This window comes from Protobothrops mucrosquamatus, unplaced genomic scaffold, assembly GCF_001527695.2.
Source record: "Protobothrops mucrosquamatus isolate PMUCROS unplaced genomic scaffold, P.Mucros_1.0 scaffold180, whole genome shotgun sequence".
Classification (NCBI taxonomy): Eukaryota; Metazoa; Chordata; class Lepidosauria; order Squamata; family Viperidae; genus Protobothrops; species Protobothrops mucrosquamatus.
Genome location: NW_015386539.1, coordinates 521,291 through 546,878, shown reverse-complemented (window position 1 = coordinate 546,878; position 25,588 = coordinate 521,291). Strand labels below are relative to the sequence as shown.

Sequence of the window (25,588 nt, the reverse complement as noted above, 5' to 3'; positions counted from 1 at the left end):
CCATAAAATTAACCTTCAGACACTTCGAAGCCCCGTTTTCCCAAGTTTGCAATAAGCACAGGTTGGAAAGAATCCCGAATCATCAGAGAGCGTGACTAAATGACTCTGAAGGAAACTGGCTGCCTGAAAATTAAGTTTCTGCCCAATTCTACATAAAAAGAGTCATTTCCCTTGTTTTGGATGGGCCCGCTGGGAGCTACTATATGTTGCTGCTGTCTTAGTCAGAACTGAGGAACAGCTTATTTTTCTGTGTCTCTTAGATGCTTCTAGCAGCTGCAGGCCGAGTGGTGCTTTTGCAGTCCTTGAACATTTGCTGGATACTCCTTTGAGACACAGCCTCTTTTCCTGTTTGTGGCTGATCTTTCTTTTTAAAGGCAGCAGCAAAAGTCCAGACTACATTAAAAAAAACGCCCTGCGTTTTATTCAGCTTGGGTGTTAAGAGTTTCAGTCAGCTGTGCTTGCCTGCAAATAGCCTCCTTGTCAAGAGATTTTGTTGGAAAATAGCTTGAAGAAGAAAGGTGTGTGTGTGTGTGTGTGTATTTATGGAATTCATTGCATACTGGAAGAGGGCCCATCCTTCCTTCTGAAAGTGCCTTACGTCTACACAATGATCTATGCGACAGTTCAACAACTCCATTGCCTTTGGCCTGAAGTGACACCCAAGGCAGAACCCAAGTTTGCTTCAAACACATCCCGTAAATTGAGAATGGGGCTGTTTTGAACTGTGGGATGGGAGGAACCAAAAGAAAAGCTTCAGGGGCTGAGTTCACTTCTCTGCTTTCCCTTCGGCCCAGAGACTAAAGAAGCAATAGCAAACAATTTTAGCTTCCAGGTTTTTTTTTATATCCAGCAAGTTTATCCCCAGCTTCTTAAGATGAAGAACACGTGTCAGCTCCAGATGAAAAGTGCGAAAGGGGGGGGTAATGTGTCAGGGGCCAAATTTATGAAGACTTCCAAATGGAGTAAATGCAAAGTAGGAGGTGAGCCACAAAGTGGTGCTCTGATCAAATAATACCCCCTGCTGTCAGAAAAATGCTTTTCTCCAATTATACGAACAATTTCTGTTACACCTTCGGAGCCCGTCTGCTTTATGTTAATTTTCTCCTCCCCACAAGAGAGGCCCCAGCAACAAACTGCCCCAGTGGGCTTCTCTTACCAGCTCCAGCACATCCCTTCAAATGGAAGAGTGTTTCTTAGAGTTAACTTTTATCAAAATTCAAGAATGAATCCATCTGTACTACAAATAAAGCTTGCTCCATGAACAATTATATTTTTCGGGGTGGGGGGGGGTAGGTTTGTCTTTTTTTTTTCTTTTTTAAACAAATATTTATAAACAAAAGGTTAGAAACCTTAACAGTACAGTTGCTAATTTCATTATATAAAAGAGAAAATACGAACATGTTCAACACTGACAAACTCTACAAGGAACACAAGTCTCTAAAACCATGGCTTCAGCTCTGCCCATCAGCCGGCGCTGCTTGTTCTACCCCTATTGGGAGACCCAATGGACACAGTAGTAACCGCATTGCTGTCTGATTTCACGCTTTCGCTGGGCCTGTCAATCTCCTCTGGTGATGAGGTCCTCAATGTAAGCATCCAGTTCATCGTCTGAATTGAAATCAATATCCTAAAAAACAGCAGAAAAAAACTTTAGTCCACATAATGTACCTCTTACGAACAAAAGGAGTGACTCTTAGTAATTACAAAAACACAATAAAGAATTTGGTAGACAACAACACCCTGAGAATCTAAGCCAGGGGGTCTTCAAACGTGGCCCTTTTATGACTTGTGGACTTCAACTCCCAGAATTCCTCAGCCAGGCACGCGTGCCTGGCTGAGGAATTCTGGGAGTTGAAGTCCACAAGTCATAAAAGGGCCAAGTTTGAAGACCCCTGATCTAAGCTGATATTTGTAACAGAAGTTGCTCATTTCCAATGTTTAAGACTGTTAATTCTTGTAACTCCTGATTACTGGCTGTTCCAGATCCATCTCGGAGGAAAGGCGATTCAAAGCAACTGTGATGTGCAAAACCTCTGCTGGTCTTTGACGGTAATAAAGATTTGATCTGAGAGCTCTGGGACTGGGTTGGTTTTGCACATCCTGAGAAAGAGCTCCAAAAACATCCAGGTTGTTAAGTGAGGAGGCCACACTTACTTCTTGTACTTTCTGGAGCAGAGCGACAATATTTGTCCTCAGTTTCTGAAGCTTCTCATTTGTCTCCCTGACCTTCTGCTCTAGGAGGTGAACTTTCTCCTCGCAGGCTTGGATCTGACCGTTTGCACGGGTCTGATAGGAGTTGCACAAGTTCTGCAGACCCACCTCGTATTGTTTAAAGTACTCTTTCTGTGGAAAGGGAAGACATGGAGGAGAACATCCCAAGGTTATAAGGAAACAAGGCAAAAGGACTTCAATTTGCTCCGAGCAAGAAGAGAAAGACACTAATTACTGGACTTTCAATCAAACCAGCCCTGATTATTAATTGCGTAATGTTGAGTGACAGGTGGAGATTTATGTGGAATTTTGGGGACAGAGAAGTGTATAATTTAATTACATTCTATAAATAACAAATGAATTTTAATGCAGGGATTCTAACTTCTTCTCTCCTTTTTTTTGCTATTTTGCGCCTGTTTTAGGAGCGCATTTCACAAATATTAAAGGAGAGGGCCATGGAGGCGACACCAAACGTCCGATTCCAAAAATCTACATCTCATTAAAAAGAACTCTGAATATATCTGGGGAGGTAACTTGGTTGTAGTGCGTGAATTTATCAGCTGAACAAAGGACTCACCAAAGGGAATGCCACCAACTCTTGCGAGCTCATGGAAGTCAAATCCTTCTTGGAAATGGGGAAACTGGGGGGCAAGAAATAACGCAAGCAATTCCTATTGAAGCAAAGAGAAGACAGGCAAGTGCATAGCAGAAGTATATAATGTCATTTGCAGTTAACAACAAACAAACACACACACACACACACACACACACACACAAAAGCATAGAAAATGGTACTGGGTATAGAATTCAAACATGAATATTTAGCTCCTTTTTATTAAGGATGTTTCTGTACATATTAAGCAAAAGCCCAGCTTTGTTGAGAAGATGGAAAGAGTAGAGGACAACACAGCAAAGGACACAGATTCGATCAGTGACAAAGGATGTGCTGCTGGAAGACCTTAAGGGCCAAGATGGGGAAAGGCTAGCTTTGAGAGAGGGTCCGTTTAGGTGATTGCTGAGTTGACACCAAGTTGATGGCACATAATCAGTCAATCAATCAAAATATGCATTCAGAGTTTAGTGAGGGGTCCTTGGTGCTCTCTGAGATGGCTTGTTTTCCTGCAGACGTTTCATGACCCAAACTAGGTAACGTCATCAGGGCATTGTTTACATGGTTGTGGTCATGTCAACCCTGAGCCACAAATATTCTCCTTTACGAATGTGTTTAGTGTCTTGCTCTTCCCCAGGAGCAGAATACATTACACAAAGAAGTAAGTCGAAGAAGTTGGCCGATCTAAACGATGGCAACATTAAACGGGGATACGCCCCCCACCGACCTCTGTTCCAGTCATGAAATCTGACAGGCTGTCTCTTGTTTATTCAGAAACACAAAATGAGAAGATGGACATGCCAAATTGGGACTACCGCCAGAAATGGCTTCACAACACTGAACACTCACCGTAGGGACCGGGCTAACGAGTCCGCGTTCTCTTGGCTGTTGCCGGATCTGGTGGTATCCGGCTCTGTTTGGCCACCCTCAGAGGTAGAGGGCTCAGAAGGAATATTCAGCTGCAGCTGCTCTTCTTGCTGGTCTTGTGGTTGTTGTTGTTGTTGCTGCTGCTGCTGCTCCTCCTCCTCCTGCTGCATACCTGGACTCTGCTGTTCCGGAGATGGGGGTCTCATCAGCCGAACATCCTCGCTGCCTCTCTCTACCCTGAACGAAGCAACGGGCACGGCACAAGTCATTTGCCATTCTCAAGTCTCCCCAGTAACTGCCTCTTTTTTTTTTCCTGACAGAGAGCTAAAATGATTCAAATACTAAACACAACTTTTTAAGGCCAATATTGTGTCAAGTGAAAGACTTTTAGGCCCTAATGTTGCCAGAAGTCATTGGAGTGCATTGTTTCTCCATTTTGCTCCTATGCTGATGTGGTGCTTTTTAATGCGAAGCGTCATTCCATAGGTCAGTCTAGAAGCGGTTCTGAGATTGGCTTAAATCAGGGGTAGGCAACCTTGGCTCTTTTATGACTGGTGGACTTCAACTCCCAGAATTCCCGAGCCAGCCACGCTGAGGGGAAAGGAAGAGGTTTCCAAGCTGAGCCATGCTGGCTTAGGGATTCTGGGAGTTGAAGTCCACGAGTCACAAAAGAGCCAAGGTTGCCTACCCCGGCTTAAATGGTAACTATGTGGGGGATTATGAGATACTCCAATCAGACTGAGGGGGGACAGTGGTGAATAATTCTGGATCTTGTCCTTGAGAAATATTTCTCTTGATTTGCGCAGATAGCCTCTTAAGTCCAGAAGAAGGCTACTCTGTCCAAACTGAACCTGAAACACCGCACAGCCTGTATGCGACATGAGCCAGCAAAGACCTAACATTGTGAGCAAGGAAGAGCAAACGAAGCCCAGGGCCATCTGACCTGCTTCCAGCAAGTGGCTTCAAGGCTTCCTTCACAGCAGCCTGACCATCGCGCAAAACCTCAATTGCCTCAGCCTCCTTAAGTCCCTCCCCTATTGCTCCAGAATCTGTACGTTAAAAATTACCATCGATCCCTTGGGGTGACGTCGGTTGGGACGTAATCAAATTTCACCTTCCAACGGACCATCTGCTTGCCCGCCTCGACGGTTGTAATTCGGCCTGTGAACCACTCCTTGTTCACTCGTACCTCCACGTGCTGCCCTTTATCTGAGAGAAGCAGAGAGGGAGAGGCAGCTGAAAGACCAACAAAAAAAAAAACTGGCAGGATTCTGGCGCTCTCTGTGTCCTTTGCATTCAATAGCTGCAAGGTGGAAGTTCAAAACATACAATCTTTTTTTTTTTAATGCAGCAGAATGGCTACCAGTGTCAGGGCACTTCCTTCAATGCGTTGTCTACGAGACTGAAATTGGGTAATGGAATTCGCAGGGCGAAGCTCGCAGGGCCGCCAAGGGTAAGGAAGGGATGTTAGGAACTAAAATTCAGCAGCATCTGGAAAACCACAGGCTCCCCGCCCCTCACGTAGTGATCCTGTTAGCAGACAAGAGGTGAAGAAGAGTTTTCCTGTGGTAGATATAATCTATGGGTGATTGACCTCTCTTTAAAAAACACTGCAGGTGCAAGAGACCAAGCCCAAAGTACCTTTCTGTGCTCTCCTCATTTCTGCTAATTCCTCTTCTCCCGCGCTGTCCGTCAGCTGAAAAGCAGAGAGAAGCCAAATATATCCGAAAATCAATAACCTTCATCGTGTACTTTACGGACCAAAAATTCAGAATGCCACCCAGAACAAAAGTATGGTTTCTCGAGGACTGGGTGCTGGGCGCTCCTGCCACGGATCTCCACCTGGTATCTACGGAGAGGTGGGACAGTCACAGCCATTTCTATCAGAGGGTTCTAGTCCTACTTCCAACCAGGCCGGCTGACTTACTTCAACGACCACCTCGCTTGAGTCTTTCTCTTCCTTCACTGTCACAGGTTTGGCTGGCTTCCTCTTTTCTTTTCTCAGTCCAGCCTCCTCCTCCTCCTCCTCTTCGTCATCCTCCACTGTGCTGATGCTTCTCTTCCGGGAACCGGAAGCCTGCGGAGATGAGAGACTGCCTCACGTATCTCAATGGTCAACATTTCTTTTTCTGCTTCCAAGTTTAGATGTAATTCGGTAAGATTGAGAACGGCAGGACAGTGGAGTGGACTTTTTGGATACATTTTGGATCATTATTTCTTTTAAAAATTAATCAGGATTGTTTTGGCGAGCGTGCTGGAATGTTCTGTAAACAGAGGCAGTGGGCATTCATGGTACAAAGGAAGCAGCAATCCCACCTACACCCCCACCCTCGCATTTTTATTTTTTTAGAAAAAAGGTTTTCACCTGGGCAGGCTTGATTAAGGCAGGTCTCTTTGGTGGAAGCAGCACCTTTAAGTGTTTGGGGCTGGGGGGTCTATGTTGGCTCCTGGCATTCTGAACAGGCCCGGGGGCCATCTTTCCAATCGACGCAGATCTGGAGAGAGGCATCACAAAGGTGGATGGGGGGCATTTCCGAGAAGCTTCCAAGTGGTGCTGTAACCTGGAAAGGTTGGATTCTTCCTGGTGTACCGTGTTCTGTGGCCTGGAGCAGCTGATGGCTGGTCGGGGAGGGGGGCCCTTCTTCTGAGAGTTGAGGGGCCTGGAAGGAGCCGGAGGAACGGGAGGCCGACGTGCGGCAGCGTTCTTAATCACGTCGGGCAGTGGAGGAGATCGTGGCCGCTGGGGTTTGCTGAACAGGTCCACGTTCTGTTAGGACATGATGAAAAGACAGGACATCCTCAATTTTAACGACTTTTTAGTGACCATCCAAGGTTAAGACTGAGGTGAATGTGTGGTCCTTGCAACTGGTCCTCAAGCGTTCCGGCCGTTGTAACCTGTTCCAGGGCCATTTGATTCAGGCATTTGGCAACTGCTTTGTACTTATAACAGTTGAGGAGTCCTGTGGTCGCCATTTGCAACCTTCCCGGCTGGCTTCCCACAGGCAAAATCAATGGGGAAGCCGGTAGAGAAGGTCCCAAGTCACTCCTGCCATTTTATTTCCCCTAAGGAGCCCCACTATGGAGTACAAGATCTCTACTACTTACTCTGTAGCCACTGCCTCCACCCACACTCTGTGGTGCCCATCTAAGGCTTGCCCGCCCTCCATAATGGCTGTAGCTCTTAGCAGCCCACCTGTGCTTCATAGTACCTGCCCACGGCATCTTTATCCCCGCAGTAACTATGCACTCCTCTACACACTGCAGCACTATTTGTGGTATCCCTCATGCTCCTTGCCTGGGAATCCTGCCTCTTCCTACAGGGTTCTGGGGTTACAATGGCAACTGGAACTGGTCTCACTAAACCACGACGAAGTGACTTTGTACTGTATAACCCAATGACTTAGCGATGAAAATTCTGGTCCCAATTGCCATTTCAACTGGATTACTTCTGGTGTAACAGAAGAGAACAATTCCAGAAACAGCAGTGGCTGGAGGGCACTTACCTCTAGCATAGGCTGTGTGGTGACCTCCAGAGGCAGCTTCTTCAGATCAGCATGAGAACGCACCGGGGTAGTTTTCTGGACAGAACAATTGGAACAAAGTGTTCGTTTATTTTTTTTAACCCGCCTTTATTATTTTAACTCAAGGCTGCAGAAATATAGAATACTCCTTCCTCCTCTCTTTTTTTTCTCCACAACAACCACCTGGCTGAGGAATTCTGGGAGTTGAAGTCCACAAGTCATAAAAGGGCCACGTTTGAAGACCCCTGCACTAGACCAAAGTGGTTCTCTAAAGTACTCTCTTATATACGTGCGTTATGTTTCTTAATTAGTGTAGAATGAAAAGGTGTGTAGTAGTGTGGCTGTATGGATGACTTTGGGCTCTGGACAGGGAACATCTGCAAATGGTTTGGCAGAATGAAGCCCCTGACACGATGGGAGGCCAGACGGACAAATGCTACAGTCCAGCATGCAGACTGACCTGCAAGGCTTCCAGTTTCTCCCGCTGCTGGCGAATTTTATCGGTCAGCTCTTTTTCCTTTTCTTCCTGCGTTTTCTCTTTTCTCAAGAGGCTTAGAGGAACCTTCTGCTTCTGCTCAGGAGCTTCACACCTGTCAGAGGAAGGAAAAAAGGCAAAAGAAAGCTCAGCAATGTGAACGAAAAGCATAACGTGGGTTTAGGCTCTACTACTAATGCTGAGATGAAGATTCACGCCAGCTTTGAATTAAACAGGGCACAACGCTTATCTGAATCGGATTCTCTTATCCCAGTAGTCTTCAAACTACAGATAGCCAAGTAACCCTTCTCAATGTGGAAAATCAGCCTAGATCCCATTAATGGGCTTCCTGTATTCATTTTACAATCATGCATTTAATACAACAGAAACAAAAGCTAGATCTTGATGATCCTCGCAGAACCTGGGCTTCTGGGGAACACAGGTTGGATATTGTGCGTCTATTATTATAATCCATGGATTTGCATCAGGATCTGTGCTTGCACTCTGTAACGATTTGACCAAAATCTTTCTCAGATTCCTTCCTTCTGTCTCAAGAGTTCCTGCAAACTAGCATCCTAATTATTACCCCAATGTACTATACGTAGTTATGAGGATTGCCATACAATACACACAAAGTACTCCAAGGTATAATAATCATTTGGCTGGACTCATGTTGTTCTGAGCATCAGGGATTAGCACAACTAACCCTAACCAGGCAATCACCAGGAATCAATACAAATGATTTAAAGGCACCCCCCCACACACACACAAAAAAACCCCCTTCAAAGAACCACAGCTACTAGATGAATTGTACAACTTGTTAAAATGTTTATGGAGATGTAGCACACTCCACGGTGTATGGTATGGCATAGCTGTAAGATCGAGCTAATTTCTTTTCCTTTATTTCTTAAATCCTTTGACTTGCTATTTTTTTTGTTCTTTCTGAGTTTTATTCTCTCTCTGGATTCTGTTTCATAGGAGGATAAGAAGCATTATTCAAGTGACTTACCTGGTGCGCTGCTGTAAAGGCAATTTATGATTTAAAGTGCTTTCTGATTCTCACCCACCTATCTTGTTCAGGATCTGGGTTCATGGCACATATCCAAGTATCTGGGTATTCCTGCTCCACAGAGCTGAGCTGGAACGGGAGTGTCCGCCATTTCAAACACACATCTGTCATACGAGGACATAACATACAATCAGCATGCTGAAAAGTCTGCTGAATGTAAGACACCTGTACACAGATCCCTCAACTGAGGTACTGAGAATGCAATAATTGCCAACAGTCTTATACATTTTTAGCCTGGTGGACACGGACTTTTCTTTCGTGGACTTGTCCACTACTGTTGTGCAAAGAGGACGTAATACCGAGGGTCACTGCCAGCAGTTCGATCCTGACCGGCTCAAGGCCGACTCAGCCTTGCATCCTTCTGAGATCGGTAAAATGAGGACCCAGATTGTTGGGTTTTTTTTGGGGGGGGGGGGTTTCAACAAGCCGACTCTGTAAACCGCTTAGAGGGGGCTGTAAAAGTGCTATGAAGCGGTATATAAGTGCTATTCCTATCGCTATTTTTGCTGTTTGGGTGGGACCGCTGGCTTTGGCTCAACGGGGCTGCTTTCGGACCCCAGAATACAGGAAACCTCAATTCACCACTTACCACATTGAATAGTAGTCGGGATCTCCATGGCTCTCCGCCGTTTGTAGCGCAATTCGTTTGATGGGGGCTGGTTCCAGTTTGCAGAGAGGTAGCCAAAATCATCCCAAAACTTGCTAATGCCTTTCTGAGCTGGATATTTTTTTAATTAAAAAAAAAAGCCTTTTACAAATGAACAAATGTTATCTGTCTCCATAGGGTTTCTTTTCCTTTATTCTTCCTCCTTTCCTGCCCCCCCAATTCTCCCCATAACGTCTTACCAATCTCAATATCCTTCCAATATTGAGCCAAGTGTTCTCCCATGGCTTTCAACAAGTGCCGATATTCTTTTGCATCGGCAAAATCCTGCTTGTTGTGTGTTGGCTCCAAGACAAGATAGGGGACATCCACTACCCCAACCACTCCACCACATGCCCTAGGGAGAAGAAACAGGGGGTCACATCTGGTGGCACCCATCCAACAGCCTAATGTCAGAGAGTAGCTGGACCTGAATTATAGGTGGTCCTCAACTTACGACCACAATTGAGCCGAAAACTTCCATTGCTAAGCAAGACAGTTGTTAAGAGAGTTTTGCTCCATTTTACGACTTTTCTGTTACAATTTACAAGTGTTAACTAGTGACGGGTAAAGCCAATATTGGCTTACTGAGTTCTTCAGCTAATATCACCCATTTGCATTTAAAATCCAAAAAAGCTTGAAGTGAATTGGCGTGCTGTAGCTGAGCATAGCAACTGCAAGGCGATGTATTTTCCTGTTAGTTCCAAAAGTCTACCCAAACTTCTAAGCACTGGTTAGAATGGGACTGGAAAAATGATTTTTTTTTTTACAAAGAGCATCTCTCTGTCCTGTATTACAGAGAAATAAAAAAGAGATGGTCCCACTTCGTCTAAAAAGAGATCTTCTGTTATAAAGGGATGGGGAGGTCTCCATGGGAACTCACATGCCGCCTTCCAGCTGTGGGCCGACCTTCTCATACATCTTAATCAGCCGGCTGCAATTGTAGACAAACATGCCGTCCAGATGGCGTTGCTCTATGTTCACACCAAAAATGAAGTTCAGTTCTTTGGGCTCTTTTAGTGCTCTGCAAAGCAGGAAATCAAGTCAAAGAAAACCTGTGGGTGTTTATCTGGGGAACAGTGGTTACAGCACTAAAAGAAGACTCGGAAGATCGCAGTTCAAATTCATGCTCTTTTATGAAGTGAGGTTCAGCCAGTCTCTCAACTACTTTGCAGGGATAAAAGCAGGAGTAGGACTGGGGGAATATACAAAAACACTCATGCAGCATCAGTCTTAAAAGAACCAGGCCTTCAAGGATCACGTCGCTGCCCTCGGGTTTTTTCTGTGCCCTGCAATCGTGTTCAATAGCATATCAATAAATATTTCAATTCTATACCTAAGCAGCATTTCTCAAAAGCACTGTATTAATTCATCTAATACGAAATTTCCAAAACAACATCTGTACACCCACAAAAATAAACTTACTTTCATAACCTAGCTAAATTTAGGGGTTCACAGAATGTCGTATTTGGAAATGAATGACCTTGGGAGATAATCTAATCCACCTCCTTGCCTTTTCAACAATCCACTAGCTTAGATGCCTCCAGTGGCTGTTCAGTCTCATAAAGCATTCTATTCCATTGCTGAAGAGCTTTTCCTCATAGGAAATTTTCCTAGTGCCCAATCAAAATTTACCTTTTAAGGGCATAAATACAATTTTAAGCCCACTGCTTCTTGTCCTGTCTTCTGCATAAAGTCTCACAATTCACCCCTTTAACTATTTGACAGCTATCTCCAATCTCCTCTTTTCCAGGCTCAGCATACAGGGGCTCAACAGGTGGAGCCCAACTTTTCTGCTGCTAAGCAACAAAGTTGCTGAGTTTTGCCACATTTTACAGTTGTTAAGTGAAGCAAAGAACCTAAATAAAACGAAGATATTTTCCCTTCTTTAATGGACCACTTATACGAAAGAGAAAAAAAGCAAGAAACATGAAGGAATCATATCACTCACCGTTGTTTTGCCTCCCTGCTCTTCTTTTTAACATCTGCCTCTCTGCGCATATTTATTGCTATGTCTTGAGCCTGGCGCAGCATAACCTACAGATATATATATATATATATTAAAAAACCTCAACTTAAAACACATCTGGAACCAACAAGAGTTTAAGCGTGCACAATTTTGTGGAAATAAACGGTGTATTTTGCAAGCTAAATGACTTCTGCTGAAGTTTCAGAATGTTAAGGGCTCTCTTCCTGCTTCAGGCATGCAACATTTTTTCCCCCCAAATAGTAAGGGAGGCAATTATATCATGGTTATACATGTGCGCGTATGTACACCTATATTATTATGGCTCATCAGAATAGATATTCCAGCAATTTGGATCATGAACCTTTATCCTTTTGTCTTCCCGAACTAGCAAGCACAATCAGCAGTTCCTTTGTTGAGCTCAAGGATATTTCTCTGAATCAGTTCTGGGATAAACTTCACATTAGCAGTCAAATACAGTGTATTTACCCTGGACTCCCTAGTCAGATCCCCTCCCAGCCGTAGCTCCAAAGCCCGTGCTTTGCTTTCTGCTTCTCGTGCCTTGTCTTCCACTGTAAAAGAGAAATTAATCTTCAAAGAAAATGTGCACAGATAGCCTTCGACTTATAACCAGTTGCTTCCCAGAACGTGTAGGAAACTTCCAAAAGTTGCACTGCCTTCAGAAAATCGGTGCAGCTTTCAGAAGGCTGTGGGAACACAATGCCGTTTGCATGCGGAACGTGTGTGCAAAACAGGTACACTTGGTTTAATGAAGCCGCTCATGCTGCAATGGATTCCCATCCCTTCCTTTTCGGGGACTCACCAATCCGAGCCATATGCTCTGCTTTCTTCACTTCTTGTTCTGCTCGAGTCTTGAAGCGCTTGGATGTATACTTGTACATCCTACAAGAAGTTGCAAGAAGAGGGAGAGGAAAAAGAGAGGGAATGTATTAATACCGTCATAATCCTGTGCACTCCATAAGGCTTGCATTTCTTTGGGCTATATAAAACAAAGCAGTCGTCCAATTTCTTAAAATGTACGCCCAGCTAGACAAAATAGTATTTGCTAATCTCGAAATCCTTGAAAAAAATAAATAAATCTGGAAAAAGCAACAGAAAACCATTTCCATGTTGCTGTTAAAAATGCTACAAGAGTTTAACTGGAATGAGGCCTTAATTGCACTTTAAATGAGTGAGAAAAAATCTTAAAGAACCAAAAGGTTATGATTCTAACGGTTCTGTGGTCATTTTGTCATATAATCAGGTTCCCTCGGCATAACAGCACAGATGTAGATTTTGAACCCGGAATCAAATAATTTAACACCTACCTATATTTGGCTATCCCCAGCAAACAGAAACTTCATTAAGAGATTAAAAATGCAAAAGTAATCCATAAATCACGACAGTAATTGGGACCAGAATTTCTGTCACTAAGTGATATGATCGTAAAGCGTGACATTAGGTGACTACATCTCTGCCCTTTTGGTTGACCTGCCTTGCAACTCCATTGTTAAGTGCCAAAGACATAAGCAGAAAATCTCATGACCACAAGGTTATATCAGTTCTCATTCAGTTAAATAAATCACCATGGTTGTTAAGTAAGGCATCATGCGATTATAACGTGCTATTTTACGTCCACATTCTCCATTAACTCTGCTTGTCGGAAGCTGGTTGGGAAACATGCAAAAGAGGGTGGAAATGCTCCAATTGCCCCTGCTCCTGGCTAGTAAAACAGGATATAATGGCCAGCAGTACAAATAATTCTTATTTTCTGATGTTAATCCTGAAATAACATGTAAGGTTGTCCGCTTTTGTGTGGTGGTATATAAAATTAGACAATGAATTATTAAGAGCAATTGAACTTGTTTGAGTAGGGAATGGCTTTGCCTCAGCGTTACCCACTGGTCATTTTTTTTATGTCAGCTACTGTACTATATTTTCCTCAGATCTGGGTTTGTTCCCAGGCTCACAGTATGTTTGTCGAGCCCGTCATTTATTTTGCTGTTATAATTTCTTTTATACTAGGTTTTCACGTTTCATTTTTGGAGTGGGTAGCCATAATAAAATTTAAGTTATAATCCTTTCTTCTTATCTTAAAAGTTTCAACTATCATGGATAGAAGACAGCTCCACATGGCTTGGCTTCAGAGTACCTTGGGACCATCTTATCTTAGATCTAGCAGGATAACCTTTGAACTCTTGATGTTGCTGGGAGAATTAAACAACTTGACAACAGAAATTCCACATCAATTCATCATTTTTAACAATATCTTCCTTGTGATGCACCCTTGTCATTGTCCGTCATCTATTTGCTAAGCAATCTATCTCAGGAATTCACAGAGGAGCCGAGTAATTGAAATTACACATAACTACTTCATTGCAAGCATTCCTTTGATTCGGGAACATGTGTCCAACTTTTTTGCAAAAAGGTATTGAGGCTATCAGTTCTCATTTGTACAGGCTCCTCTTAAGCAAACAGGAAATTTACTTTCTCCATAAATAGCTAGCCCTAACCCAGTCATTCCTGACCACGAGTGCTTCATTTGAAAGACTGCCAATCCATGTGCTCTTCAGCCTTGCAAACAAAATGCTGTAGTCTTGAAGTTGAGAGAGTCACGCAAATAGAAAATGACTGCAAAGCTTCGAAGCATTATTATGTATGTAAAAGTCACGACTGTAGAGACCTAAAATGGAAACACTATCTGAAACAGTGTAATACAAACTGCATAACTGTCAGTAATATTAAAAGGAATACGAAGAGAAGAAATGATACAATAAGAAAACAGAGATGGTTACGTTATATCATGAGATGGAAATGTTTTGGAAAAATAACTGCAATTAACTCACAACAATGAAAGAATTAGAGGATTAATACAAGCTAAATTGGAAATAGGTTGTGATGAGGGGAGCCGAGACGAGATCTGAAAGATTGGCAAAACCAACTGGACATTCATCTGAAAAATGATAGCAACTTGAGTTTGCTTTGATATCTGCTCAAGACAAAAATGGCTGGCTATAAAAGAACTTGGCTATGCGTCATACCTAGGCTTGAATAAGCAGCAGGAGAGGCGTTTAGTTTGCACTTTGTGGCCATGGATGAAAATACGCATTCTGGGATCAATGTAGAGCACGGCAGCGTATGCACGGAAAGAACGGCGTTCTGGCTTCCTGAAACAGAACATAGGCTTATAGGTCATAGCACATAAACCTAAAAATGTTCTCTTATCATACTAAATTCATCACCTGCAGACTGAGTGATTAAAAGCATGCAAATTATATTATCCTTGATTAAAAACAGAGTAAAATTGGAGCTTAGATGGCTGATTCTATCAAACGTACGTTCCCTCGGGTGGAGTTTCAGCCATCTGGATATCTCGGGGGTCAGAGGTCACATCTAGCTCAGGTTCACCATTATCCATCAATTTGAGGTTGAAGACAATCACCAAGGTCCCTGAAGTAACAGACACAGTGTTAGTAACTCTCTCGTGCAAGCATTCTTCCTTTGAATAGATAGCCACAACGCACTGGGTCTCTCAGGAAAATATGCTACGTTGAAAACTCGGATTTCAAAGAATACTATCCTTAAGGTATGCTGAATACACTACCTTTCTCTCCAAAAATCTTGTCAAACTGTTGCATCACTTCTTGCTCTGATTTAAAAGGAGAATACTTGTAAATCAATTCAGTCTCAATGGAAAATTTTTCCATGTTGTCTGTCAAAGGCTCCCTGCTGTGGGCATTCCAGGCAGGCAGTGGAACAATCACCTGCAATTAAAAAAAAAAAAAAAGCTTTAGAATAATTCTATTTTGATGGTCTTCCAAAAATGGTGTGTTCTCTATTTCGTTAAGGCAAATACTTGCAAACCTCATCAATGCCTTCCTCTTCATGAAACGTGCGAGACAAGAAGAGACACGTCATAGAGTTTTCCTTCTTCGTAAAGAGGATGAAATCCTTGCCAATCCGCATGGATCCTCTGCAGAAAGATTTCAGTTTATGGAATATATACTGAGTGGTACTCAAAATCAATCCTTCCAGGATATACTGAAAATCACAAGGCAGGGAACAAGCTTACTTTGTTTAATTAACTGAAAATCCTGGTGCCTCTGGAGATGGCTAAATGAAACATTCAGAAAAATGCAGTTTCTTCAAAAGAAGGAAATCTATTTGGAATCCGAGCACAGATTATAAAGACATCAGGTCTTTCAATTTAACTGAAGATCTCTGGATGCAGATACTCTTTCCATTGTGCTTTGGGACAATGTAGTTTAGAAGACTTACCAACAGTCTGTGTTATTAAGTAATAATATATTAAGAAAAAAGCTTGTGAAAACAGAGAGGCACGTAGCCACTAATTTTTACTCTAATCCAGAAGGAATAGTAGGTAATCTCCTTCAGCTTCTGAAAGGAATCAGTTTCATTCTAGGAAGTGGCAAAGTTATATAACCAAGATTCAGTGTGCTAAACTTGGTTGAAGAGATTGATGGTTATGAATTGTCTTTATTAATGCATTAAAAATAATGGATCAGCTGTGTGAGTTGAACTTTTGGGCAGTTCCAGAAGGAATCATTTTTATTCCATTTCTAGTATTCTTATCTTACACATTGAAACAGGTGGTTGCTGAATAATTTCAACCATCCTGGCTGGAACTAAATTTTCTGGATTCGTGTCAAATCAGATTCGGAACCCTCAATACGCAAATTACATGATTATGAAAGTGGATAATTGGTGATAAAAGAGTTAGGATATTAATCTTGCAACAGATTCTCCTAAGGCAGTTCCTAAAACTGAGAGATGAGTTATCTTCCAATGGGTTGATACTGAAAGAGATTGCTGTTCTGACTTCCCCACTGAAGGATTTAGGAAACGATCTGGATTAATTCTTGGTATTGAAGAAATCCAAATGAACATATTATCAAGTGATTATTATCTACAAGTCCTAAAGGGTACTTGCAGGATGTTTTCTTCTCATACAAATTTGAAGAAAATGTAGTAATACTATAATGCTGGTTTATCTTATAGAATAGAATAGAATAGAATAGAATAGAATAGAATAGAATAGAATAGAATAGAATAGAATAGAATAGAATAGAATAGAATAGGAATAGAGCTGGAAGGGACCTTGGAGGTCTTCTAATCCAGCCCCCTGCTCAAGCAGGAGAACCTATACCATTTCAGACAAGTGACTGTCCAGTCTCTTCTTTTCATTTGCTTCATAAGGTAAGGTAAAATAAGAGATGTAACAGAAGCCAGTAACCAGGGAAGCAACCAACATCATGAAAAACTCATCCTTTCAGTAAGTAAATTTTTCTTTTTCTTTTTAGCATTTTAATGAAACAAAAAGTATTCGGGAGACTGGACTCCATAATACCTACGATTTTAAGCCATTTCCATATTGTCCAATCTGTGTGGATTCTGGTGACCGTTTAGCAGATTTACCAAACTGAATCACACTTGCAGCATCATCTGAAAGTAATACAACAAAATGAGGAAGAAAAAAACCTCAAGAATACATATATTACTAGCTACCTCCCTAAAGCTTCAGATAAAGAATTCTTCCAGGTATGCTCCAATTTTCATAATCTCTATTCAGAAGGAGGTATGTTAAAAGGTAGAACAGATTCACAGTCACTTGGGAAGTTTCTTGTCTTCTGATGACAATAAGCTCCAAGCTGATCTTCAATAATAACAAAGATATAATTGCTAGGCAATTATAGTATACGGTAAAGTGGATGTAGTTGCAAAAAAATATTGTTTTCAGTACTGGGAAAGCCGCCAAACAATTTTCTAGATTATAGCATTTTCATACCATCTCTTTTCATCAATTTACTCTGTGCTTTCCAAATAATTTCATTCATGTTAGCTCTATCAATAAATTAGATGTAATGGTTCAGCAGCAAATAATTTTGTCACAAACAATGGAAGCATTTGCTTAAAACTGCTGTTGCACTTTACTCGATTTCTTAATCTTGTGATGATGTAATTTTTAAAAATGAAAGGCTGTATGGCTGCCTGACAGATGAACAAACTGTAGATACAATTAAAATCCATTTTCTTTGTCCGGCTGTGAACAGCCACTTAACACGTACAGAATTAAAGAGATTGTGGATTTTGAAAATATTAAACTATCTGTCGTCATATTAGGTTCTATGAAGCAAGACTTACATAACACTAACATGACGAAAGATAGTTTAATATTTTCAAAATCCACGATTATTTCAATGCATGGAACGACTTCTGTAACAGTCTGCTCGTTATTTCCTGCTCAGTGAATTATTTTACAGATAGTCCTCAGTTACTGACTGCTTGTTTAGCAACTGTTCGAAGTTATGAAGAAACTGAAAATAGCAGTTGTGGGTCTTAAGTTGTGGCTATCATAGCACTCCCACAGTCACATGGTTGCAGTTTAGATGCTTGGCAATTGGTGCACATGTACAATGGTCCTGTGATCCTACAACCTCATGATTGCTATTTTTAACATTTGCCAGTTTTTGACAAAGTCAATGGGGAAGCCAGAAGGAAATTGCAAGCTGCAGTCAATGCATTTAACAACTGTGGTGATTCACTTAACAATTGTAGCTGAAAATTACATCATAAATTGATCACATGATGTTTCTCTTTATGACCATGTAGTTTAGTGACAGAGTTGCTGATCCCAATTGTGGCTGGTAAGTGAAGACTTCCTTATATAGCCTCAAAGTTCTGATACAAAGAAAAGATGGTATCAAAGAACATATTTCAAGAAAACACGTTTCAGTCAATATCAATACTGAAATGCTCATCAATTCACAATGCCACGAGTCAAGTAGAAAGTAAAAAAAAAAAAAACAGGTCTTGTAAAAGTTTGCCCTTTCCAAGGCATAGGACTGTCAACAGTAATCATGTGTACAGCTTTTACAAGATATTCAATTGCAACTGTATTTTCCACTCTTTGGGCACTTGTGATATGAAACTATGTACGAAAAATCCGATAACAAGGTAGGTGGATCAGGCAAACATAGTAGGCAGATTCAAGGCACTCAGGTGAACAAATCAGTACCCAGGGCAGGCAAAGCCAGCAAAGATTACCTTAAATAATACAAAAAGGGCTTTGACAGTTTCAAAGTCATGTTGAATAATTTGGCAAACAGTTTTCCTTTTGCCAAATGGCTCTAGTAGACTACATGTCTTTCATCACTGGCAAGGGATACACATTCTCCACACAAACCCCATTCAGGCAGCAGTAATTAACGCAGTCTTAGAGAGCCATCCTTTTTCTCCCGAAACAACACTGGGGCGACAATGTGCGATTTTGCTGGTCGGATGAAACCCCTGGCCAAGTTCTTGTCAATAAAAGCTCTGAGCTCTTCCACCTCCCTTGGTGTCATCAAGTCTAGACTTCGGTAGTTTGGTCCTGGGTAAGATCTTGATCACAAAGTCTGTGGTCGATTGGGGTGGGGAGCATGTCAGCCTTCCATACACCTCCCATTTAGAAGTCTTCTAAATCCCGGTATTTAGTAAGTATGGCACTAATTGCTTCTTTCCACTCTTGGGTTGAAGACAGGCTTTCCCCTTTCATTTTCTTAATAAGAGGCACGTGGTTACTTAGTTTCACTTGCTTTGGGGCTTCCTGCTCTGGGTTTTGCCGGAGAATTTTTAATACATTTCAGTTTCAGTCTATGGACAAGTTCCTACACCTTGAGGAAGTCACTGTTAATTCTATGCAGATTGTCACTGTGATTAGAGGGTCACTTACCATAGGGTCGTCTTCTTTTCCGCTGTTGTTGTCTTGATCCAACTTTGGGCCTTTGATCGGAGTTCCCTCACCATCGCTGGTCGATGGGGTGAACTCTACGATCTCAATCCCTTAGAGATCCCTCTCAGCATTTAAATGTCACTTTAGTTTTCTTGGGAGCCTCATGGATGGCAACTGATGTTTGGCACTGGGAAGGACAATGGCTTGTTGGCCATCTTTGCCATATTGGAAACATTCCATGTTGTGAAGCCTAGGACTGCCTCCCCTTTCCCATCCAGAGTGAATCCTTCCTCTCTGGGGTGTAAGGGTTTTGTTGCTCCCAGCCAGTGCGTTCGTGAAATGTTGCAAAGTCAATCACCTCATCAGCCAACCTGTACCACTGGCAGAGGGTTCTAGGTGCTTCTCATTGTCATGTAAGAGATGTAGAAAATCTCATGGTTTAATCCGTCTTGGAAGTCTTCAATCAGTATTGCCTGGGGCCATCTAGCCAACTGGCTAAGCTCCGGAATTCTTGGATATAGGCTGCAACGGACTTCTTCTCTTGCCTGATCCATTTCAGTCAGATCATTGCCTTCCTTTGCCCAGGGTTTCCTTGAACCTCTGCCTAGGGCCAGCATGAAGTTGTCGAAGTGGTGTAGCTCCTCAGCATTTCTTGAGAGGTCACCAAACTTTTGAGTATTATGACCTTCTAAAATAATAAATGAGTATGTGGAAGCTTCCATCATACAACCATGATCCCTTACAATTTTAAACAATAAAATTGTTTTAATAAAAATATGCAAAAATAAGTGAATGAATAGGTAAATGATAAGAATGAGCTTATTTTTGTATAATTCCTGAAATCTGATTTTCACTTTGAAGATAACCACTCTCATTCACCAAAATCAAGGCAAACAAGGGCATTTGCTTTAAATCAGCTTCTCTTAAACTATAACAGATTATTAAAAAATGGCAGGTTTTCTCTCTCCCAGCACTACTGTTCTCAAGTAACAAACATAGTTTGCCTACTTTTTCTTTCAGGCTGGTGCATGGTGTTTGTAAATCCCTCCCTAACTTTTGCAATTCATTCCTTGTAGTCTCACAGCAGCTTTTTTCCTTCAGTTGTAATTTCTTTTAAATGATTGAAGGAAGTTCAGCATGGATGGCTGAAACTTGAACAAAAGTCTCTTGCTCTCCAGGCATAATATTGCCTCATTTGAAAGATAAGCATTGTGTTTTGAACACATAGGCTTCATATATGGCTTGGACTGGTTTGCGTTCAGCATACTTTTGTATTAAATTGGTAAACTCCTTGAAAAAAGACCTTATGTGAACTCCCAGTATATTGAAAATTAACACTTTATGGCAAAATTATCCTTCAAGTCAAGTGTGACTCCTGATGATTTCACAAATATGTCTATCTAGTTTTCTTGAGACAATTGTGAAAGTGAATCATCATTGCTTTCTTCCAGGATGCTATTTTGGCTTTCCAGTCCACGCAACAACCCTGGACTTCCCTGGAGTTCTCCCATCCAGCCACTACTCAGCGTTGATTATGTTTAATTTCCAAGTAGAGATAATATCAGTCAAATATTGTCTCCAACTGAGATAGTTCATCCTTTGAGAGGTCCTTAGTGCCCTCTGAGCTTGTTTTCTTGCGGATGCTTCATTACCCAAACTAGGTTAATATCATCAGTGCTAGTAAGGAGTGTTGTTTGCTGTCGGTTTATATTCTGGTGGCTTGTCCCGTCAATGTTGGTGGGGTGATCTTAGAAATTCTTTGGTTGGGCTGTTTATTATTGGCTCTTTGGCAATAATTGGGTTATTGTTTACTTGATTGTTGGTCTGATTTTAATCTTAATCTATGATGATCTGGGTGTTGATGCTGGTGGAGAGGTGCTTGGATCTTTTTGTTCCTTTTCTGCTGTTCCGGGTTGCTGCGGATTTAGATGAGCGTTTGGGCTCATCTAAATAAAGTCTTTATGTAGTTTCTCTTGTGAGGGGTTAGGTTGTTGCTTTGCTAATGGAGCATCTGGTTAGTGGTTTTTCTGTACATTTGCATTTCCAGTTTGCCATTGGGGTCTCTGCTGATCAGGTTGTCCAGGAAGGGTACCGAGTTGTTGTTTTCTTCTTCTCTAGTAAACTGGATTCCTTTAAAAATGTTATTGATGGTTCTGTGGGTGTTCCCTAATTGGTCGTTTTTTATTATGATGAAGATATCGTCTACATATCTGATCCATATTTTTGGTTGTGGAAGTGTTATGGCTTCTAGACGTTGCATGACGACCTCCACTATAGCAAACTGTTTTCATTTGTCAGAATACGAATATAAAAATACCATCTTCTGTATCTTATTGTCTGTTTTCTGCTTCCCCTGGAAGAATCTAAGAGTCCAAGCTCATGATACACTGTCATTAAAACGCGATGCTTCCTAAAATCATTCACAGAAAGAAACTTAAGCATCTGGAGAAACCTATCTCATAAATATTGCTAATTTAAGTCACATAAGTATTTTCTTATAAATTTTCTGGAATATTCAACCTCAGACTATTTAATAATAAAGATTTATTTTATGAATACACAAATTCATATCAAATTATCACTAATATGACAAGTCAAAAAGTATCAAGTTGAAATGCGTGATTTGTGTGCAGATGTACAGGATTACCAGGCTACAATTTTTCATAAAATTACCATACAGCTTTGAAGGCACATACCTGAAATTTCAATTGAATCACCTTTGAAATGACCTTCAGAGCATACTAATCAACAGATCTTAAAATATATTTTTATCATTCTGCCTTTACTGACTTCACAAATATTTTAACAAACTTTGGTAAAACATAATGGATAATCCATACTTGATGTATTGTAATCTGTCAATTTCAAATATTCTTTTTCTCTTTCTTTTTTTACTTACTTGGATCCATTCCAGCTCCATCGTCCAAAAAGCACAGCATGAATCCACCTCGAAGGTCTTCACGATTCTCTATGAGAACAGAAGACTTTTGAGTGACGGGTCTACAATCCTTCTTTTATATTAGGAATAAAAACTGCCATGGCCAGGATTCGGTACTTATACTTGTTCCTGATTTCATTCTGTATTTTCAAGCAAGACCAAAGGCAGTTCCATGTTTGGAGACAAAGAGGTCGTGATCAGGAAATCATCCATTAGCGTTGCACTATGCAACTTCATCTCTTCTCAGCTCCAAGCTGGTGAGATCTTCTCATCATAATTGCATGAGACTGAAGGAATATCTGCTGTAGTAAGCAGATCTATAAAAGCCAACTAGTGCCACACTGGGAAATAGATGAAAATTTAGAAATATATGGAACAAAATATTAGAAGCTCTCTTAAATTCAATGAAATAATTGGAATTAGATAACTACCGGCAGCTTTTAGGTTTATTTAATATGTAATGTTGGGAAAGGACATAATGATGTCAGCTGCGTCACCTATGGTATATGTGTACCAGTTAGCATTTTGATAAAGATCACATGGAAGTCATCCTCGTGCCAGAAAAGTAATATATGAATGAGGGAGATGAATAAATACAACTGTAGATACACTATTACATAGGATGTTAATTTCAACTCTGTAAATATGATTTTGTAAGCCACAAAGTCTTATTTTATAAATTTATCAATTATAGACATAACAATTTAATCGTTCAGAGCAATAGTCTTGTAGCACAAAAGCTGCACATTATCTTATTTTTTATTACTTTGGAACAAAAAAAAATTCTGTTATTATCTACTGTTCTTTCTCATTCGCTCATGGAGTCAGTTTAAATAACACATAAAGGCAAAGGTTTCCCCTGTCCAGTCATGTCCCACTCTAGGGGGTAGTGCTCATCTCCATTTCTTAGCTGAGAGAACCAGCGTTGTCCAAAGACATTTCCATGGTCATGTGGCCAGCATGACTACAGGTAGTCGACTTATGACAATTGAGCCAAAATTTCTGTTGGTAAGTAAGACATTTTAAAGTGAGTTTTGCGCTACAACTTTAATTGCAACTTAAATTACTTTGTCCAATACAAGTAACTTTAGGTGTATTCTTATGAGTTGCTTTGACCCATGTTAAAATATTAGCAAAGCCAATGATCAAACTATTTATCATACATTATATCATATTTTATTGGTAAAACAGCTTCAAGAACTAATAAAATGAATGAGTTCAAATGCTTTAAAGCTTATATAAGGGCCTGGGAATAAATTCAGTGAACAGAAAGATCATTTAATCCTTTCCTAGTTATCATTAAATATGTACATATTCTTCGTGTTCCACCCACTCCACTTTCCAATCTACCTTCTGCGTTCTATGAATATCTGGCAAGTTATAAGGAAAAAAGTTAACTTACCAGTAAAGATATCTATTCTTGTGGCATTTGCGTCTCTATAAAACAGCAATAAGGAATTGGTTTTAGTAGAGGATGAGCTATCATACACTGAATAATGCAAGAAAATAAAATTAAAACCTAGGAAGTTATTGTCTTATGAACATTACCTTGCATTATCTACAAGCTCCGCCAGAGCTCCAAATAAGAATTCATGTGTGGTTCTGCAATGCCAAACAAAATCGGTAAAAATCTAGGAAGCTGTGTACATATACATTATTGACCTAATTTGTAACAGGTTCTTAAAATGGCCCAGAAAATTACATAAAATTGTCCCTCATAACAGAACAAATTCCTAAAATTAACTAGGATGGCAGCATATTTTGTAAAAGAAGACAAGACATTGGAGGAGTACAAATTCAGCAATTATAAAAAGCAAAATTAAAAAATCAAGAAAACAGACCTTTTTCAAAATGATTCAAATGTTTAAACTATTAATGATTCAATCTGAAATTGTTCTTGATATATGTAGCATTAAGAGATCTCTTTTCTATAAAAGCGGATTTCCTAATTTCATCATCTGTTTGTAGGAAATTCTGAATCCTTTTGGTGACGCAAAAAAAGCCGAGTAATCTTGTTTAAATTTAAATAAATGTTTGAAGTCAAACACTGTACTGTTACTTTCCTCACTAGAACTATAATCTCAGAGTTTATTCTCAAAGACAACTGAAACATAGTACACAGTCCTTGACATACGGCCACAATTGAGCCCAAAATGTCCACTGCTAAGCAAACTAGTTAAGTGAGTTTTCCCCATTTTACGACCTTTCTTGCCAGTTAAATGAATCGCTGCAGTTGTTAAGTAACATGATTGTTAAGTGAATCTAGCTTCCCAATTTTGCTTGTCAGAAGGTTGCAAGAAGTGATCACATGACCCAGTTGCCAGGCGGCTGATTTTTGATCATGTGACCATGGAGTTGCTGCATAACGGTCCTAAGTCACTTTTCTCAGAGCCACTGTAACCTTGAATGGTCACTAAAAAAATGGTTGTATGTCGAAGACTAATCCAGTTTCTCCTGTTTCTGAATATCAACACTTTTAACGTTAGCCTTTAAACTGCTCAGGGACCATTCTGCAAGACTAATCAGTTGTACAATTTCAGCAATTTCTACGTTATACTAAAATCATAACATTTCAAATATCCTATAAACTAATAAGGAAACTGCCAATTCTGCCAGATTTCAAGCATGACAATTTGAGATACTGTATGAAAATTAAATGAAAAACATACTGCCTCATGTTGCTCCATGATCATATGTGAACATCCATGCTTAGAACAGAGAACAAGGCCATGGACTTATATCACATTATCATAGCTTCACAGATTGGAAGTCATTTTTCTTCTTTAGCCAAAATTTTAAAAATTCAGTCCAACCTTATCTTTAGCAGTTTTTGCCATGGAAAGTGACAAATCTATGTATCAAAGATTCCAGAGATTCCTATTATTACAATTGCACCTTCACTGAAACAAGGAGATGCTCTTTCACGAATAGAATTGCAAGATGTCACAAACTTCACATTCAATAATCATCTCTGCATCTTTCCCATCAGGACTGTCTCGTTTGCTTAGATTTTTTTACTGCACTATTAAGAACCATTTCTCTTTTTTGCAAAAGAAATGCCACAAAACTGTAGCTAAAGAATTCATGCTTCTTTCATATGCATCGCAAATGCACATCATATATGCTGTTCTTTTTAGAACTATTTTATTATTATTCCATTTCATGCCACATTCTGTAGTTTCTGTATCACCAAATTGTGGGAAGTTTTTGTCACACCGATTTGTCAGTTATTAAATGCGTTTTCATGACATGTATTCAGAAGCTAGTGTATCTTCTTGTTGATACAAGTAATCCAACTAAAAACAAGATGTAAATATTCGGTTGTGAAATAGTGTAGCTTTTTCCAGTGTAATATTACCAAGAACTTTCAGCCATTTATAAATCAAGTCAATCTCAATTGGCAGCAGTTAGATTTCTCTGCAAGTCAGTCTCTTCACTCTTCGTTATTGGTGTTCTTGTGGATTAAAATCTTCGGTCAAATTCTCTAACTTCATCTTTAGCATAGGATACTAAATTAGTCATCCATTTCTCATTTCAATATAGTGAAAATACTTAC

At 40.5% G+C, this 25,588-nt stretch overlaps 1 protein-coding gene across 1 annotated transcript in view; it reads right to left on the bottom strand.

The window, feature by feature from the left end:
* Positions 1-1,236: 1,236 nt before the first annotated feature.
* Positions 1,237-25,588, bottom strand: part of MORC2 (MORC family CW-type zinc finger 2) — a 25,237-nt gene continuing 885 nt past the window's right edge. The window contains exons 2-26 of the mRNA XM_015813648.1: positions 23,581-23,634; positions 23,435-23,469; positions 21,994-22,062; positions 16,735-16,825; positions 15,227-15,335; positions 14,967-15,126; positions 14,701-14,812; positions 14,404-14,529; positions 12,186-12,265; positions 11,852-11,934; positions 11,348-11,433; positions 10,280-10,420; positions 9,600-9,754; positions 9,343-9,471; positions 8,752-8,857; positions 7,670-7,799; positions 7,169-7,266; positions 6,054-6,438; positions 5,616-5,765; positions 5,330-5,384; positions 4,756-4,897; positions 3,671-3,925; positions 2,789-2,882; positions 2,155-2,343; positions 1,237-1,627 (exon numbers count right to left, since the gene is read on the bottom strand). Of these exons, the coding sequence (XP_015669134.1) occupies positions 1,559-1,627; positions 2,155-2,343; positions 2,789-2,882; positions 3,671-3,925; positions 4,756-4,897; positions 5,330-5,384; positions 5,616-5,765; positions 6,054-6,438; positions 7,169-7,266; positions 7,670-7,799; positions 8,752-8,857; positions 9,343-9,471; positions 9,600-9,754; positions 10,280-10,420; positions 11,348-11,433; positions 11,852-11,934; positions 12,186-12,265; positions 14,404-14,529; positions 14,701-14,812; positions 14,967-15,126; positions 15,227-15,335; positions 16,735-16,825; positions 21,994-22,062; positions 23,435-23,469; positions 23,581-23,634 (3,103 nt within the window). The 3' untranslated portion in view covers positions 1,237-1,558. The remainder of the gene's footprint in view (positions 1,628-2,154; positions 2,344-2,788; positions 2,883-3,670; positions 3,926-4,755; positions 4,898-5,329; positions 5,385-5,615; positions 5,766-6,053; positions 6,439-7,168; positions 7,267-7,669; positions 7,800-8,751; positions 8,858-9,342; positions 9,472-9,599; positions 9,755-10,279; positions 10,421-11,347; positions 11,434-11,851; positions 11,935-12,185; positions 12,266-14,403; positions 14,530-14,700; positions 14,813-14,966; positions 15,127-15,226; positions 15,336-16,734; positions 16,826-21,993; positions 22,063-23,434; positions 23,470-23,580; positions 23,635-25,588) is intronic.